The sequence below is a fragment of the Cornus florida genome, unplaced genomic scaffold (genome assembly GCF_030987335.1).
Source record: "Cornus florida cultivar Cherokee Brave unplaced genomic scaffold, ASM3098733v1 CherokeeBrave_3.0.0_Hap2_Chr11, whole genome shotgun sequence".
Lineage (NCBI taxonomy): Eukaryota > Viridiplantae > Streptophyta > Magnoliopsida > Cornales > Cornaceae > Cornus > Cornus florida.
Window position 1 is genome coordinate 140,135,334 of NW_026775581.1, and position 16,945 is coordinate 140,152,278.

Below are 16,945 nucleotides of genomic sequence, written 5' to 3' on the forward strand. Positions count from 1 at the left end.
TAACAATTTCTGGTGCAAAACAGAAACGCAAATTTTTTTTGTCCCCTTAATGTTGATAATTTTATTGATACAAATGGACAATACAAAAGAGAAGTGATCAAGACAGAGATCACAAAGAGAACAACTAGTCCAGGGCATACCCTAAACTATACCAAGACAAAGAAATAAGCATGTGAAACTTAAAAAATTACATGTAAATCAACTAAAAGATTCCCATAGAGGAAATCCCTTCCGAACATGCTCCAAAGCCTCCAATGGCTACTGATCTGTAGAGGTCAACAGTCCACCATGTAATCTTCTATTCCTCTGAGACCATAAACTCCATTTGGTTGCAGTAAAGAAACATTTTGAAACCCTACTGGCCTACTCTTAATAGAAGAATCTGCAAAAGTGTTAATGAACCATCGAGTGACTGCATCCAATGAATGAAGATCTTGTAAGCCATCCCATTTGCATAAGTGAATAAACTAATTCCAAACTTGACTAGCATAGTTGCATGTCCAGAACAAGTGATCATTAGAGTCCTCCCACAGTAACAATTGTGATGAACTGAGATGATAGTGAGATGTCTTCTCCTTAAATTGATGAAAGATTTGTTGGAATGCTGCAGCACTAGAACAACCAAAAGAGAGAGCTAGGCCTGCAACCATTCCAAACCAGCATATACCTAGGCACTTGAACTCCTTGCTGTCTATAAATCATCCATGCTACTTTAAAAGAAATTTTTTCATTATATCACACCACAGCATCCTCCTCTACTGGATTCACAGCTCTATTCAAACAACATCCAATTTCTTCAGGCCAAGAAGTTGGGACAGCTCATCTACCAGAGTTTCAAAGGATGCTGACAGTGTCTTTGAATTGAAATCCAGCATCAGAAAGTCTTCTAAGGAAAACTTTTGCTGCAAAGATGCACCATTGAACCATGGGTCAAAAAACAGACTCAAAGTAGTACCATTATTGACATGCAATCTCAAGTGCTGCAACATGAGGTCTCTAACTGACAAGATTGCCTTCCAAGATGGTGAATAGTAGGTCTGACAATCAAAGTCCAAAAATTGATTTTGTTTTCTTAGAAAAATATATTAGAAGTAAACAATATGCTCCTAAAGTTCTACTTTTCTTTGTGGGCTTCAATTGTTTTGATTTTCTTGACTTTACACAAAATCATATATGCAGTATCCTTGTTTACATATATAGATTTGTTTTGTGTGTGTTTGGTTGATCCTTTTCCTTTTCGTGATATTTGAATGAAATTAAAATTACTGTAATAATAAATAAATAAAAAAATCTGTTAAATTATCTGCATTTAAATCCTTGTGATATTCAAGAAAATTTAATAGGCTTCATAAAAATCCATGCTTCCAGGACCGGTTGATCATGCGAGTAGTTTAACTGTCTGTACTGAACTTACTGCTACATGCTGTAACTCGTGTTTGTATCAAATTTCAAGTCTTCTATGGTTGGATCAGTTCATGGTTAATTTGAAAGTTGCTATGGTGGTTTAATTCATTGTAACAAGGGATTTTAATGTTTTATGTTCTTCTTTTTTCTCTCTCTTCTTTTTATTTTTTTTATTTTTTATAACAACAGTTGCGTGGAAGGGTGGGGCGGGCTGATAAGGAAGCCCATGCACACTTATTTTACCCCGATAAGTCACTACTTTCTGATCAAGCACTGGTATGTTATAATATCATTATTATTATTTTCTCTTGGTATGTCCTATTAACCATATGTTTAGTAGGTCCGTGAAATTTACCCTAGATAATTATGTTGTTCTTTAATACCAAAGGGAAGAAATTTCTAAAGAAAGAAACATAGTGGTGGAACGATGAAATACAAGTGATACTACATCAGAGAAAGAACTTCAAAAAGTGACAGAAATTTGAAAAACACAAGAATTTGGAAAGATATAAAAATAAATAAATTAAAGGTGAAGATAAAAAAAAGTGTAAATAAGGTTAAACAAAATTGTTAGATGATTTATTGATCGGTTGGTCAATTAAACATCAACCTTAGCAGTAGCACGAATCATTGTAAAATAGGGCTATTGGTCGGGTAAGTCGAACCACTGGGACTGCGCTAGTCTTACGGCAACCTTAGTGTCTAGAATCTTTCTAGAATGATGAGGGGGTGTTCATAAAGGTTTTGTTTGCTGTCACTTAAATTAGGAATTCAAAGTGCATAAAACACTAATTTGCAAGGAATTTAGGATGAAATAGAACAATAGAGAAGAGACTAGGGAAGAGACTCCACAACCATCAATAAGTATGCTAGGATATGATTTACTTAGGGGAATAACATATATGTATAACCATAGGATGCAACAACACAAATTATTACATTCCCTTCAAGAAATTTATGAAATCAATAGGTAAGAATAACCTATCAAAGCATTGCATGTTTTGGTTACCTAAACTAGGTTGTAACCTTAGACATACTCACTAAGCATAGAGTTATCAAGCCCTTAATCACATAGTAGAAGCACATGACACAGAATCCAAGAATAATCTATCAAAGGAAGATCCTAAGCAATAGATTATCAAATCTCCTAAATATCATGCTATTAACAACACTTCCATAAACTCCATTCCATTGTCACTATGAAAATGTAGCAATATAATCATAGGAGAAAAACCATCTAAGACAAGATATTTAACTCAAGATGATTATGTATAGGTATTGAAATTCATTACATCAAATGAAGAGCTCTAGTTCATGGAAGGATTACATACATATATTAACCCCCAAATATAAATCAAAACAAAGCAAAGCTTACAAAATGGAGCTTCATCACCTCCCTATAGGAGGTTTAGTTACCCATGGTGGCCCTAGATGAAGGAAGAAGCAAGGCTTTCCCCTCCATTTTCGAGCTTCCTCCTTGAAGCTTCAAGAACTCCTCCTCTTTGCTCTCTTCTCTCTCCTCTATCTTACAAAAATTCAAGGATATGAAATGTGTGGCCTTTGGTTTCCTTTTGTCCTCCAACAAAACCCTCTCTCTCCTCCAAAAAACATCCCCAACCACCTCATTAATAGGGAAATCCAAAGTTGAAAATTTCAGAGCACAAGTGGGCTGTCTCGTGGAGCAAACTGCCCAAATTTCGAGTGCTCGAAATAGGGCCTCGAGCACTCAAATTTAGTGTAAAAAGCTCCATGCTTCACTTGCTCCGCCCAGACCTATTTTGATGAAATGGCCATAACTTTGCGCTCCGAACTCCGAATGACGAACCGTTTAAAGATTTGGAGAGCTGATTCAGAGCTTTAAAAACTTCATGTTTTGATGAAGACCCAAATCTCAAGTCTGGTTGGTCGAAAATGGGGAGAAAGGCAGTACTTCAGTGCTGCCAGGCAGTTCTGCGCACCTCTGGTAACAAGGCCATAACTCTCTGCTCCGAGCTCCGAATGATGAACCGTTTGAAGATTTAGAAAGCTAATTCAGAGCTCTAAATCTTTCATGTTATGATGGAAGTCCAATTCTCGAGCTTTCTGTGTCAAAATGGCGAGCAAAGTCCTAACTCCACTGCTGATCTCGTGAAGCAATCTGCCCTAATTTCGAGCACTCGAAATAAGGCCTCGAGCACTCGAAAATTGGCCAGAATGCCTTATGCTTGGTTTGCTCCGCCCGGACCTACTTTGGTAAAACGGCCATAACTTTGTGCTCTGAAATCCAAATGATCAACCGTTTGAAGATTTGGAAAGCTAATTCAGAGTTCTAAAAACTTTATGTTTTGGTGGAGATCCAATTCTCAAGGATGGTTGGTCGAAATTGAAGAGCAAGGCAGAAATTCATTGCTGCTAGGCAGTTCTGAGCACCTATGATAAGAAGATCATAACTCTCTGCTCCGAACTCCGAATGACGAACTGCTTGAAGATTTGGAAAGCTGATTCAGAGCTCTAAATATGTCATGTTATGAGGGAAGTCCAGTTCTCGAGTTTTCAAGGTCAAAATGGCAAGCAAAGTCCAGGTTCCACTGCTGCCAGAAATTCAGCATTGTGACCTTTGATGTTCAAAACTCCACAAAGCATCCTTCTTGCTTCTTTTTGGCCAATGAACCTGAAAATATGCAAAAACGTGCATATGAAGGTAATCTACATAATTAAACAAACAATGGACTTAAATAATGCAATTAAGGGCGCTTGAATATGCAATATTCGGCGCTTATCACACCCCCAAACTTACATTTTGCTAGTCCCTTAGCAAAACCAAAATGAATACTTCAATGAAAATACAACCATGGGCATGCTACCACAAAAATATCATCCATGGTGAAATGAAGTGCAAACATAGCTCAAATACAATTTGAAACAACAAAGAACTGGAGATGGGGTCATTGGGAAGACTACCTTGCATATATGAAGCATTGATACTAAACACATTTCAACATGTATGTATCAACATCATAGACTATATAAATAACTCAATTATCATCTCTTGAATGGAAATCAACTCTAACTTCAGTGAAAGTGAATTGGATTCTCAACATGCGGCTTTTTCTTTCTTTTCCAATTCCAAAGCACAAGTTTTCAAATCATTGAATTCCCCTTTAAATGAGGTCCCTAAGGCATGATTTTATTTACAAGACAACTTTTGTTGCTTGTTGACAATTTATTGCAACTCATAAGCGAAACATAGAATGGTTGTGCAATCCTTAAGCTTTCTAACCAACCTATGTAGCAAGCGTTAGGCCAACAACTCCCAAACCAGATGGCTTTAGGGTGTTAAGTGTAGAGACGCTCCAAAGGGCTTAATAGCTCAAGTTAGAAAGGCTTCCAACTCTAGCGAACCATGTTTATTACAATTTTATTGAATGGCCGTGCAATGTTTAAGTCCTTTAAGCTTTCTAACCAACCCTTGTAGGAAGCGTTAGGCCAACAACTCCCAAACCAGACGGCTTTAGGGTGTTAAGTGTAGAGACACTCATAGGGCTTAATAACTCGAGTTGGAAAGGCTACGAACGTCAACTGGTCATTATTTTCTTTCTTTCATTTTTTTTTTTTTTTTTTTTTTAGACTCATGCCAAAAGTATTCATCCATTAGGTTCATCAAATCAGATTAACTGGGCCAAGGTCAAGGTCAATCAAGTTGCATGCCTCACAGTTAAGTTTTCAATGTGCATCTGTGCATTGTGAAGCTTAAAAGAGTGTCAAATCCAACGAGAATTTAATTGAGACATTTATACAGATTAATTTGAATCTACATGATCATTTTAACTCAAATTTTCTTTATTTTCAAAAATATCAGCTGCTTCTATACACAAAGTTTTAAACATATGCTTTCATCTCCAACAGGTTTCAAATTCCATTATCATTGCTTAGCAAAAATGTAAAACCAAAAATGCATAAATGCACCCCCAAACTTGAATGTCACATTGTCCTCAATGTGAGAAGACAAGTAAATGAAAAGAAGAGCAAAAAGGGGGGAAAGGAACAATAATACCAAGTGGAGTGACAAAGGCGAAGATGTTCAGCTATGTGAGTGCGCAATTGCGTCCCCCAAACTTGGACATGAAGACCTATTAAAATACAACTAATATACACATGTAAAAGCATAGGCTCTTAAGAAAAATCAAAACAGAATTAAAAACACTAACCTGAATTGTAGTGCAAGATAAAAATCCAAACAAAACACAAATGCAGACATTAGCCACAAGTGTAAAATGGATAGCAAAAGAATGCCAAAAGTGTGCCATTTTTTTTTTTTTTTTGAATGGCATGCATGAGGGTGTTGTGGAGGAATTGAGGATGGGGTTGATTGAGTGTGAAGGGTGGTGGCCGAGAGGAGAGCTTGGCATGGGAGGGTTGGTGCATGGAGTGGTTGATGAGATGGTTGTGAGGTGGTGGGTTTGGAAGAGATGGATGAGTTGCCGAGTGTGAGCTTGCATGGATGAGGTTGGTTTGGTTAGTTGTGGGTGCATGGTGGTGTGCCGAGGGTGGAGTGTTGTGTAGTGGTGTGCATGGTGAGGGTGGTGAAAGCATGGTGGGCATGGGGTTGGGTTGATTGGTGCAAACCGAGAGGAGTGATGGGGTTGGGTTACTTGGTGTGGGTAGGTTGGTGGCAGGGTGGTGGCTAGTTGGCATGCAGGGGTTGGCCTGGATGGAGAGATGCCGAGAGGTTGAGAGAGGTTGAGGGTGAGGCAACGAGTGCTCGGGGCGTTGGCATGAGGTGTTCGAGCACTCGCTAGGGGGAGCTCGAGTGCTCGAAATGGAGCCAGTAGGTTCGGTATGTTGGGGTTGGCTATGGAGAGAGAAAGAAGGTGGAATTCGAGCACTCCAAATAGGATCGGCGAGTGCTCGAACTGAGAGCAGTGAGTTGGGTGGGTTGGTGCATGAAATTCGAGCACTCAAACAAGAATTTAGAGTGCTCGAAAATGGCTCAGTAGGCTAGGGGGTGAGCTCGGCTGTGAGGACTGAAATTTGGAGCAATCCAAATGGAATTTAGAGCGCTCTAAAATTGGGCAGTGGTGCATACAAGATTGGTTCACAATTAGAGCACTCTAAAATGGAGCTAGATTGCTCGAAATGAAGGCAGTGACTTCGGCAAGTTGGTGTGGTAATTTGGAGCAATCCAAATGGAAGCTAGAGTGCTCCAAAAATGGGCAGTGAGCTTGGGATTGATGGTGAAGACATTTGGAGCAATCCAAATGGAATTTAGAGTGCTCCAAAATGGGTAGTAGCTCATGGAATTTTGGTTAGATCATTCGAGCACTAGAATCTTGGCCCAGTGAGCATTTTGAGTGGATGCAATTGCTGAAACAAATGTGTCAAACTTTGCAACATCTTGCTAATGCATGAATATAATTGGAAAAAATTTCAAAATGCAACACATTTCCAATGTATGGATGAATTTTGAACTTTGCAAATTCATTCTATTCCAATGCATGGATGGAAAATTTTTAAACTTGGCATGCCATTCCCATGCATGGAAAGATTTTTAAAGCTTTGCATGGTAGTTGGAAAAATATTTGAAAACTTTGCATGCCATTCCATGCGTCGAAAATTTTTCATGTCATTCCCATGCATTGAAAAATCATTGCAAGCAGCAGCTTCAATTCAAGCCATGCATGGAAAATTTTAAAACTTTGCACATTATTCCAATCTAATGCATGGATGGATTTTTGAAGCTTTGCATGCATGGAAAGAAATTGAAATTTTGCATGGGACAATGCATGGGGAATTTTGAAAAATTTTCAAACATTGCAAATGCATGGAAAAATTTTAAACAATGTAAGAATTTCAATGCATGGATGATTTTGCGAAAATTTTCAAGAATGTATTACAAATGAGACATTATGCACATGAGTAGCATTCCCAAGATCCGATGAAATTGCTAGGAAGCGATGGAAATTTCCGGGAATGAAAATTAGAGTTGAGAAGGTCTAAGAAAAATCAAATTTTTGGCTTTTCTAAACCGTTTCCCAGAAAATTTTGCAAGGCACGAGCAATTTCAAAGAGAAAGAAGCTTGGAAATTGAAAGAATTGCTTCCCTTGCTTTGCTAAATTTAATGTCGATAGCTAGACGAAGTTAGAGCAGGTACTAATCCTCAAAAATCTCGATAGCTAGACACACCGAGATCAGGTTAGTCCTCCTTACCCTATACCATGTCTCTCAAGAGATTCAAGCTTCCCCAAATAGGATAATTCTTTTAAAAGCGAGGGAGGAAGAGCTTGAAGACAAAAGTGGAAAAGAGGTAGCGGAAAGACCTCAACCCACTCTTCATCCTCAATGAAGAACTTTGGATTATGGGGCTTATTTGGATTATAGGAAGATGGAGTAGGTGAGAGTGCACCTAGCAAAGGCTTTTGAAGGGTCATATTGAGCACGGGAATGCTCGACAACTTATCCTTCAAAATTTCAACATCCTCCTCACACTTATCCGGCGGTTTGGGCTCAACAACTTGAGACAACTCAAGTGAGGGAATGGGATGAGATGTAAGCTTCCAAGAAAGAGATACATTTGATGTTGACCAAGGAAGAGAATGAATAGGTGGATGAATATTAAGTAAAGAATTCACCTCCGAAATGGAATTGTCAACATTAAAATCCTCACAATTGAAATGAGCCAAACAAGCTTTTAGAGGATCCTCCATTGAAGGAGGTGCATCAAGCAAAGGATTATTTAGGGGTTGTTCTGGAGTTTTAAAGGATGCAATCTCATCATCTTTTTCCTCATTTTTAACCACAAATTCTTCCATTTTATGAGTGGCAACAATTTGATCTTCAACCACCATTTCATCATTTTCACATGTAATAACCACTTGATCATTCTCATGATGAAAGTTACTAGGAGTAATCTCATCATTCATAGAATTTTCTTTTGGATTGGCCATAAATTCAAATGAAAATGTTTCCTCCTCTTCATGATTTTTAGCATTAATCCTTTGTTGAATTTGAGATATTTGGTCATCTATCATTGCACTAACTTGGGACTGGTGATATGGTACCACTTGATTGATAAACTCTACTGTGGATTGCATGCTAGCAAGGGAGGCCAATAGTTGATTGTTGGATGCATGCTAGCAAGGGAGGCCAATAGTTGATTGTTGGAGTCCATCATTTGCGTGTGCATAGACTCCATCATTTGCGTGTGCATAGACTCCATCATTTGTTTGTTAGCAACAATTAGCTCATCCAATGGAGACGGTGGAAAAGGAGAAGAGGGCGGGAAAGGATGATCATTGGGTTGAAAAGGTTGCATATGAGATTGTGGGGTTGAATTTCCTATGTCATGCCACAAGAAATTTTGGTGATCTCCCCTACTCGAGTCATAACCATTGAAGTATGGATCACTACCCGGTTCAGAGAAATTTGCATTTGGTTGCTCTAGATAAAAATCCGAGAATTGTCTCGTTGGAAGACAATCTCTTGTATAATGTGTATTACTAGAGCAAAAAGCACAAAACGCATGTGGTGCGTAGAATTGAGTTGGGAGACAATTATTCTCCATCTAGGAGTAATTCAACAACACACAAAGCAATCAACACAACACTTCATCACCATAACCTCCACATATGATATTCCCTTTCTCCTCAATTATCAAGACAAAAATTAAATTGGCCACGACAAGGACCGATGCTTGAACACGAAATTTAAACAGGATAAGAGCCTCAACAAGGGCTTCACAACTAAACTAAAACTAAATTTAACACATGCACAATATTCACAACTCGAAACTAGAAGTCACGAGACTTACCTGGGGTCCTCTAGACTTACAATTTGCTAGCATTCCCACGGCGAGCTTCGAGTCCCTAGAATCTTACAACACTTAAAACACAAAGATGGTCAAAACACACAAGGAATATTCACAAGACACAATATTCACAATCAAACTAAAATTAACCCTAGAACCTTGGTCGCTAAACCGTTTGCAGTCCCCGGCAACGGCGCCAAAAATTGATCGGTTGGTCAATTAAACATCAACCTTCGCAATAGCACGAATCATTGTAAAATAGGGCTATTGGTCGGGTAAGTCGAACCACTGGGACTGCGCTAGTCTTACGGCAACCTTAGTGTCTAGAATCTTTCTAGAATGATGAGGGGGTGTTCATAAAGGTTTTGTTTGCTGTCACTTAAATTAGGAATTCAAAGTGCAAGGAATTTAGGATGAAATAGAACAATAGAGAAGAGACTAGGGAAGAGACTCCACAACCATCAATAAGCATGCTAGGATATGATTTACTTAGGGGAATAACATATATGTATAACCATAGGATGCAACAACACAAATTATTACATTCCCTTCAAGAAATTTATGAAATCAATAGGTAAGAATAACCTATCAAAGCATTGCATGTTTTGGTTACCTAAACTAGGTTGTAACCTTAGACATACTCACTAAGCATAGAGTTATCAAGCCCTTAATCACATAGTAGAAGCACATGACACAGAATCCAAGAATAATCTATCAAAGGAAGATCCTAAGCAATAGATTATCAAATCTCCTAAATATCATGCTATTAACAACACTTCCATAAACTCCATTCCATTGTCACTATGAAAATGTAGCAATATAATCATAGGAGAAAAACCATCTAAGACAAGATATTTAACTCAAGATGATTATGTATAGGTATTGAAATTCATTACATCAAATGAAGAGCTCTAGTTCATGGAAGGATTACATACATATATTAACCCCCAAATATAAATCAAAACAAAGCAAAGCTTACAAAATGGAGCTTCATCACCTCCCTAGAGGAGGTTTAGTTACCCATGGTGGCCCTAGATGAAGGAAGAAGCAAGGCTTTCCCCTCCATTTTCGAGCTTCCTCCTTGAAGCTTCAAGAACTCCTCCTCTTTGCTCTCTTCTCTCTCCTCTATCTTACAAAAATTCAAGGATATGAAATGTGTGGCCTTTGGTTGCCTTTTGTCCTCCAACAAAACCCTCTCTCTCCTCCAAAAAACATCCCCAACCACCTCATTAATAGGGAAATCCAAAGTTGAAAATTTCAGAGCACAAGTGGGCTGTCTCGTGGAGCAAACTGCCCAAATTTCGAGTGCTCGAAATAGGGCCTCGAGCACTCGAATTTAGTGTAAAAAGCTCCATGCTTCACTTGCTCCGCCCAGACCTATTTTGATGAAATGGCCATAACTTTGCGCTCCGAACTCCGAATGACGAACCGTTTAAAGATTTGGAGAGCTGATTCAGAGCTTTAAAAACTTCATGTTTTGATGAAGACCCAAATCTCAAGTCTGGTTGGTCGAAAATGGGGAGAAAGGCAGTACTTCAGTGCTGCCAGGCAGTTCTGCGCACCTCTGGTAACAAGGCCATAACTCTCTACTCCGAGCTCCGAATGATGAACCGTTTGAAGATTTAGAAAGCTAATTCAGAGCTCTAAATCTTTCATGTTATGATGGAAGTCCAATTCTCGAGCTTTCTGGGTCAAAATGGCGAGCAAAGTCCTAACTCCACTGCTGATCTCGTGAAGCAATCTGCCCTAATTTCGAGCACTCGAAATAAGGCCTCGAGCACTCGAAAATTGGCCAGAATGCCTTATGCTTGGTTTGCTCCGCCCGGACCTACTTTGGTAAAACGGCCATAACTTTGTGCTCTGAAATCCAAATGATCAACCGTTTGAAGATTTGGAAAGCTAATTCAGAGTTCTAAAAACTTTATGTTTTGGTGGAGATCCAATTCTCAAGGATGGTTGGTCGAAATTGAAGAGCAAGGCAGAAATTCATTGCTGCCAGGCAGTTCTGAGCACCTATGATAAGAAGATCATAACTCTCTGCTCCGAACTCCGAATGACGACCTGCTTGAAGATTTGGAAAGCTGATTCAGAGCTCTAAATATGTCATGTTATGAGGGAAGTCCAGTTCTCGAGTTTTCAAGGTCAAAATGGCAAGCAAAGTCCAGGTTCCACTGCTGCCAGAAATTCAGCATTGTGACCTTTGATGTTCAAAACTCCACAAAGCATCCTTCTTGCTTCTTTTTGGCCAATGAACCTGAAAATATGCAAAAACGTGCATATGAAGGTAATCTACATAATTAAACAAACAATGGACTTAAATAATGCAATTAAGGGCGCTTGAATATGCAATATTCGGCGCTTATCATTTATATAAAAAAATTCAGTGCAAAATAAGGTGAATCAGCAATTTACAACTTAGCAGAAAGTGTAGATAGGTTGAATAGAGATATAAATAAAGAAGCATGGATTGAGACACGGCGATCCTCTATCTCCGTTTTTATTCCTTACTATTATGGAGACTCGGGTCATCAGATGGAGATCTCTCATTTATTGTTTGCGGATGATACCTTGGTTTTCTATCATGTTGATGTGTCGCGTTTGAGATATTTGATGTGTGTCCTGGTTTGTTTTCAAGCAGTTTCTAGTTTGAAAATTAGTGTCAGAAAGAGCATGCTTGTCCCCCTATAAGGGAGGTTCAAGACACCGCATCTTTTGCTGCAGTTCTTGGGTGTGGGGTGGTGTCTTTTTCTATCTCCTATTTGGGTTTGCCGTTGGGTGCTCCGTTAATGAGGCTGGGAGGTTGGGATCCTGCAATTGAGCGATTCGAAAGGAGACTGGCTGGTTGGAAGAAGCAGTATCTTTCGAAGGGTGGGAAGGTTACTCTTTTGATGAGTACGCTTTCGAGTCTCCTTACATACTTTCTCTCCCTTTTTCAGGTTCCTGTCTCGATTGTTGAAAGGATTGATAGACTTCAACGGAACTCCCTTGGGGGTGGACGGAGGGAGGAGTTCAAGTATCATCTTGTTCGTTGGGATCAAGTGTGCAGGCCAATTCCATTGGGAGGGATGGGCATTAGGAGGTTGGCCCTTTTCAACAAGGCTCTTATGGGAAAGTGGTTGTGGAAATTCGGAAGTGAGTGCCATCGTCTTTGGAGGAAGGTTGTTGTGTGCCGCTACGAGGAGGAGAGAGGCGGTTGGTCCTCTGATCCGGTCAAATTAGCTGGAGGTGTGGGAGTTTGGAAATTCATTCGTAAGGGATGGGATGAATTTTCTAAGCATATTAGATTCAGTGTACAGGATGGCAGTAGAGTACATTTCTGGGAGGATTTATGGTGTGTTGATTGCCCGTTGGCTCATTCCTTTCCCAGACTATTCCGAATTGCCGTGGATAGACATGCGTTGGTGGCCGACTGTTGTCGGCTCGATAACGGTAGGCTCGCGTGGGATGTGCATTTTCTGCGTTCCTTTCAGGATTGGGAGTTGGATGATGTTGCAGATTTGTTGGAGTTGTTGTACGGACAGGAGGTAGATGGTAGTTGCACTGACTCTCTGGTTTGGGTGCCTTCCTCTCAAGGGAGATTCGAGGTTTGTTCCTTATTCTGTTGTCTCTCTGATTTTCATGGTTCTAATTTCCCTTAGAAGACGGTATGGCGTTGTTTGGGGTAAGATTTTGACCCTGGATAATTTGAGAAAGAGAAGACAGATTACAATCAATTAGTGTTGTTTGTGCAAGAGGAGTAACGAGTTTGTGGATCACCTTCTTTTGCATTGCCATGTAGCTCACGACTGTTGGATCCTTTTCTTTGGCCTTTTCGGCGTCCATTGGGTTATGGCTTGGTCCTCGAGGGGGCTGTAGGTGTGGGAGCGCACACCCGGGAGTGTTTGAGGGTGGTTCCCCTTGTGTTTGGTGGTGCTTATGGAAGGAGGTGAATAGAAGATCTTTTGAAAAGGAGGAATCTTCCTTAGGGGCTTTGAAGTTTTATATTATTAGCTCTCTTTTTAGTTGGGTTTTGGGAGAAACTGTATATCTATTGATGAGTTTATTGATTTTTTGGGTTCGGTGGGTCCTTAGGACCTTATCTCTGGCTTCGGCCTCTGTATAGCTCTTGGGACGCGTTCCCCGTTTGAACACTTTTTAATACATTTTACTTATCAAAAAAAAAAAAAAAAACAAGATGCATGGTGTGATACCCCACAATTTCCAAGTGTAGGTTGGCCAGGCCCACACCCGAAAACACGGGAATATCAAAACAATTTAGCATTTAAACGAACACAGAATACAAGAAGAAATAAAAAGAATAAATAACTTGTTGAAGAAAAACTAATAAGTAAAAGTTTCTATTAATAACTCTCCAATGATTACAACTCAGGAATCCCGTAACTCAAGGACCCCTTAACCGAAATCCACTATCCATAAATTCATTAATATTTACTGAAGTATAATATTCTACTTTGAAGTAACATAGAAAGAATAGATAAGTCCTCCAGCTGCGGATCCTCAACCTTGAGACTTGAACTTCTAATAACCTGAAAAATAAATCGCGGGTTAAACCCTACGAACAAGTTCTCTCTACCAGACCTCTGAAAACCAATAAGTTGATCATCTCTGATCAAATCTAAACCTGATAAAGCTTTTATCTTTATTATACAATGATACATATATATATATATATATATAAACAAATAATAATATATATATATATATATATACACTACACTAATAAAATTTAATAAATACATAAATAGGTTTATTAAATTCTCAAATCCAATAAAACAATGATTAAATACTAATCATACCTAGACCATTCCACAATTTCTTTTAAAGAAAAGTTCATTAACCTCAATCCCGTCCTAAATAGTTAATTTAAACATTTAAACAATATAATTAAATAATATTATATTTAATCCAAACTCAATAATGATTCCAATACCTAGGTTTTGACAATTCATCCATGTCTCCACCAATATTATTTTATTAATGCACATAAAATAATACACTAACCTATAATGACTAGATTATTCTAATTTAAGAATATCTAGTCCTTATCCAACCTATTCAGACAATAACCATCGATGAAGTTTTAATCATCTAACACATCGCAACTTAATTACGCTTTGGCAAATCAACCATGCCCTTATAAATATAGTTATTTATATATTGGCAACTCAACCATGCCTCCTTAAGTATATTTAATTATACATTGGCAAATCAACCATGCCATTAAAAATATATTTATTTATATATTGGCAACTCAACCATGCCTCCTTAAGTATATATATTTATACTTTTAAAACTTAGCAACTCATCCATGCGTCCTATTTATATTTTATTCATACATATACTTGGGCAATATAATTACGCCTTTGGCAACTTATCCATGCCTACAATTCAACCATGTACCAAACCTTAAAATTAAATTTATCAACCAAACAATTCATACATAAGCAAATTAACTTATCAACAAAACAACTCATACCTAGGCATTGCATGCATATCAAATGCATATAATTAATTTAATAATCAGCCTATCCATATATACCAAATAAGACTAATGATACTAACCATCTTAAATAATATATACAACATATACACATCTATCATTTAATATATACATGTGTATAACACCTTCCATATATATATACATATATATCAATATGTATATATATATATGTACCCCTCTTTCCATACTTATCCTAAACAATTAAACCATATATACACATATATAATTTAAATATATATATATATATATATATATATATTCACTTCCTCCCGTCACGTAATATTAATTAAGTATATTACCGAAAAATGCAACTAAAAATATTGTAACAACATACTACAGCTCTCAAACACCTAAAACACCTCCTCTTCTAATTGATGTCAACATTAATAAGCTTGAAATCAACTCTGGGACATCAACGAACGCTACAACAACCTCCCGGGGCATCAAACCCCTATGCACGCGCCCCCACGCGTCGTCACATGTCACCAAACACCTCTCACGCGCTTCCACGCACCACTCCTAGCTGGCAGATGGTCACACGCGCTCCCACGCACTGCTCTCTTTTTTTGGATGACGTGGCTTCTTATGGTTGGTTGTTCCTCTCTCTTTTTGTGAGACGCGAAGCACTGGATCATCTCACCGCGAATACATGCACTTGTGTTATACCTTATCAATCTCTCTTTGATCAAGCCACAGTAATGGCTCTAATCCGTGGTACACCGAATTCCCATGTATCCACACTGCACCAAATCAATCTACTTAACATTTAAAGTAATCTAATGGACTATATCAGTTTATGTACCATCTTCATATACACCTGCCCACACCGGATCATCTATTAATCATCAGGACCATCCTGCTATGTGCCGCGACGCACTGTAGCGCACCCCTTATTGGAGACGCCGATTCTTGCCCCGGCGTATATATGTGCCGTATGTATATATATATATATCCAAACAAATAATAGGAAAATAAATCTAATTAATTCCAAAAAATATATAAAAATACCAGAAAATTTTAGAAAATTACCAGAAATTCCATAAACCCTAATTAATCATCTTAGGTCACAGATCAAGCATAACAATTATTTTAAATATATACAACCTTTGTATATAATTAAAATCCAACATTCCAAAAAATAATAATAATAATAATAAAACACGCTTTTCATACTTCAATTTAATCCTAATTTAATCAAATACAATTAACTTAATATTTTCCTATTAATCCGTCCTAACTTTGATTAATCCGTTCTAATAAAGATTTAAATTAATATTTTAATTAAAGTATTGATACTCAAGGTGAAATATTTATGAGTTCCAAGAGGAAAGATAGAGAAAACTTGCCTGTGGGTTTCGAAACGAAACCGACGCTTCAAGCTTGACTGTCTCCTCCAATCCCAACGTCCTCCTTTTCAGATCCGGCCTCCTCCTTGTCAGCTCTTCTTCTTCCTTTCTCTGTCTCTCTTATTTTCCTAACGTGTAAAACTTTTAACTCTAAAGCCTTATGTGTATATTTATACACATTAGAATCCAAATCCTATTTCTACTACGATTACGAAATAGAACAATAATCTCTAAATAATATAATATATATATAAACATGTATTATATTACATATATATATATATATATATATATATATATATTCTTCCATAACACATATTAATTAATTATATGTATATATAATTAAATATACACATTTATAATTAATACAAAAATGATCATTTAAATAATCAAATAACCATAGGCCTTTATTAATTAACCCAATAAGGCTTCATACAAGTCCAAAACCACATCTTTTGGTCCAACTTCCCTTAAGCCCACATCCAATTAATTTAAATAAAATAAATAATTAAACAAACACTTAAATTAAAATAACTAATTACACGAAGCACCTTAGCAAACATGAATTTACAACTAAGTCACACCATACCAAGAAAAACAACACCGAATAATTTAATCAATAATTAAGCACACACACAACAATTATCATATATAAACACAAAATATAATTTAATTAAAAATAATAATAATTAATCTAAGCACTCAATTAAAACAAATCAATTAAAAATTAAAAAAAAAACGCGATTAATTCAAATTAAATCAAATAAATCATTAAAAATAAAATACAAATAATTAATCATAATTTAATAAATAATTAATCATAATTACACATGGATATAGATACTTGACACAAACATGACACGTAGGGGTGCACACAATTCAAATTGGACTGATTCGGTAGTATTTGGAAC

At 37.5% G+C, this 16,945-nt stretch overlaps 1 protein-coding gene across 4 annotated transcripts in view; it reads left to right on the forward strand.

Annotated features, from left to right (window-relative positions):
- Window positions 1-16,945, forward strand: part of LOC132286960 (ATP-dependent DNA helicase At3g02060, chloroplastic) — a 117,541-nt gene that overhangs the window by 70,950 nt on the left and 29,646 nt on the right. For 3 of the 4 annotated variants that reach the window (XM_059789406.1, XM_059789405.1, XM_059789403.1), the window contains one exon: window positions 1,594-1,680. The exons of the other annotated variant lie outside the window; for it this stretch is intronic. In XM_059789406.1, coding sequence (XP_059645389.1) covers window positions 1,594-1,680 — 87 coding nt within the window. The remainder of the gene's footprint in view (window positions 1-1,593; window positions 1,681-16,945) is intronic. 4 annotated transcript variants of the gene reach the window in all.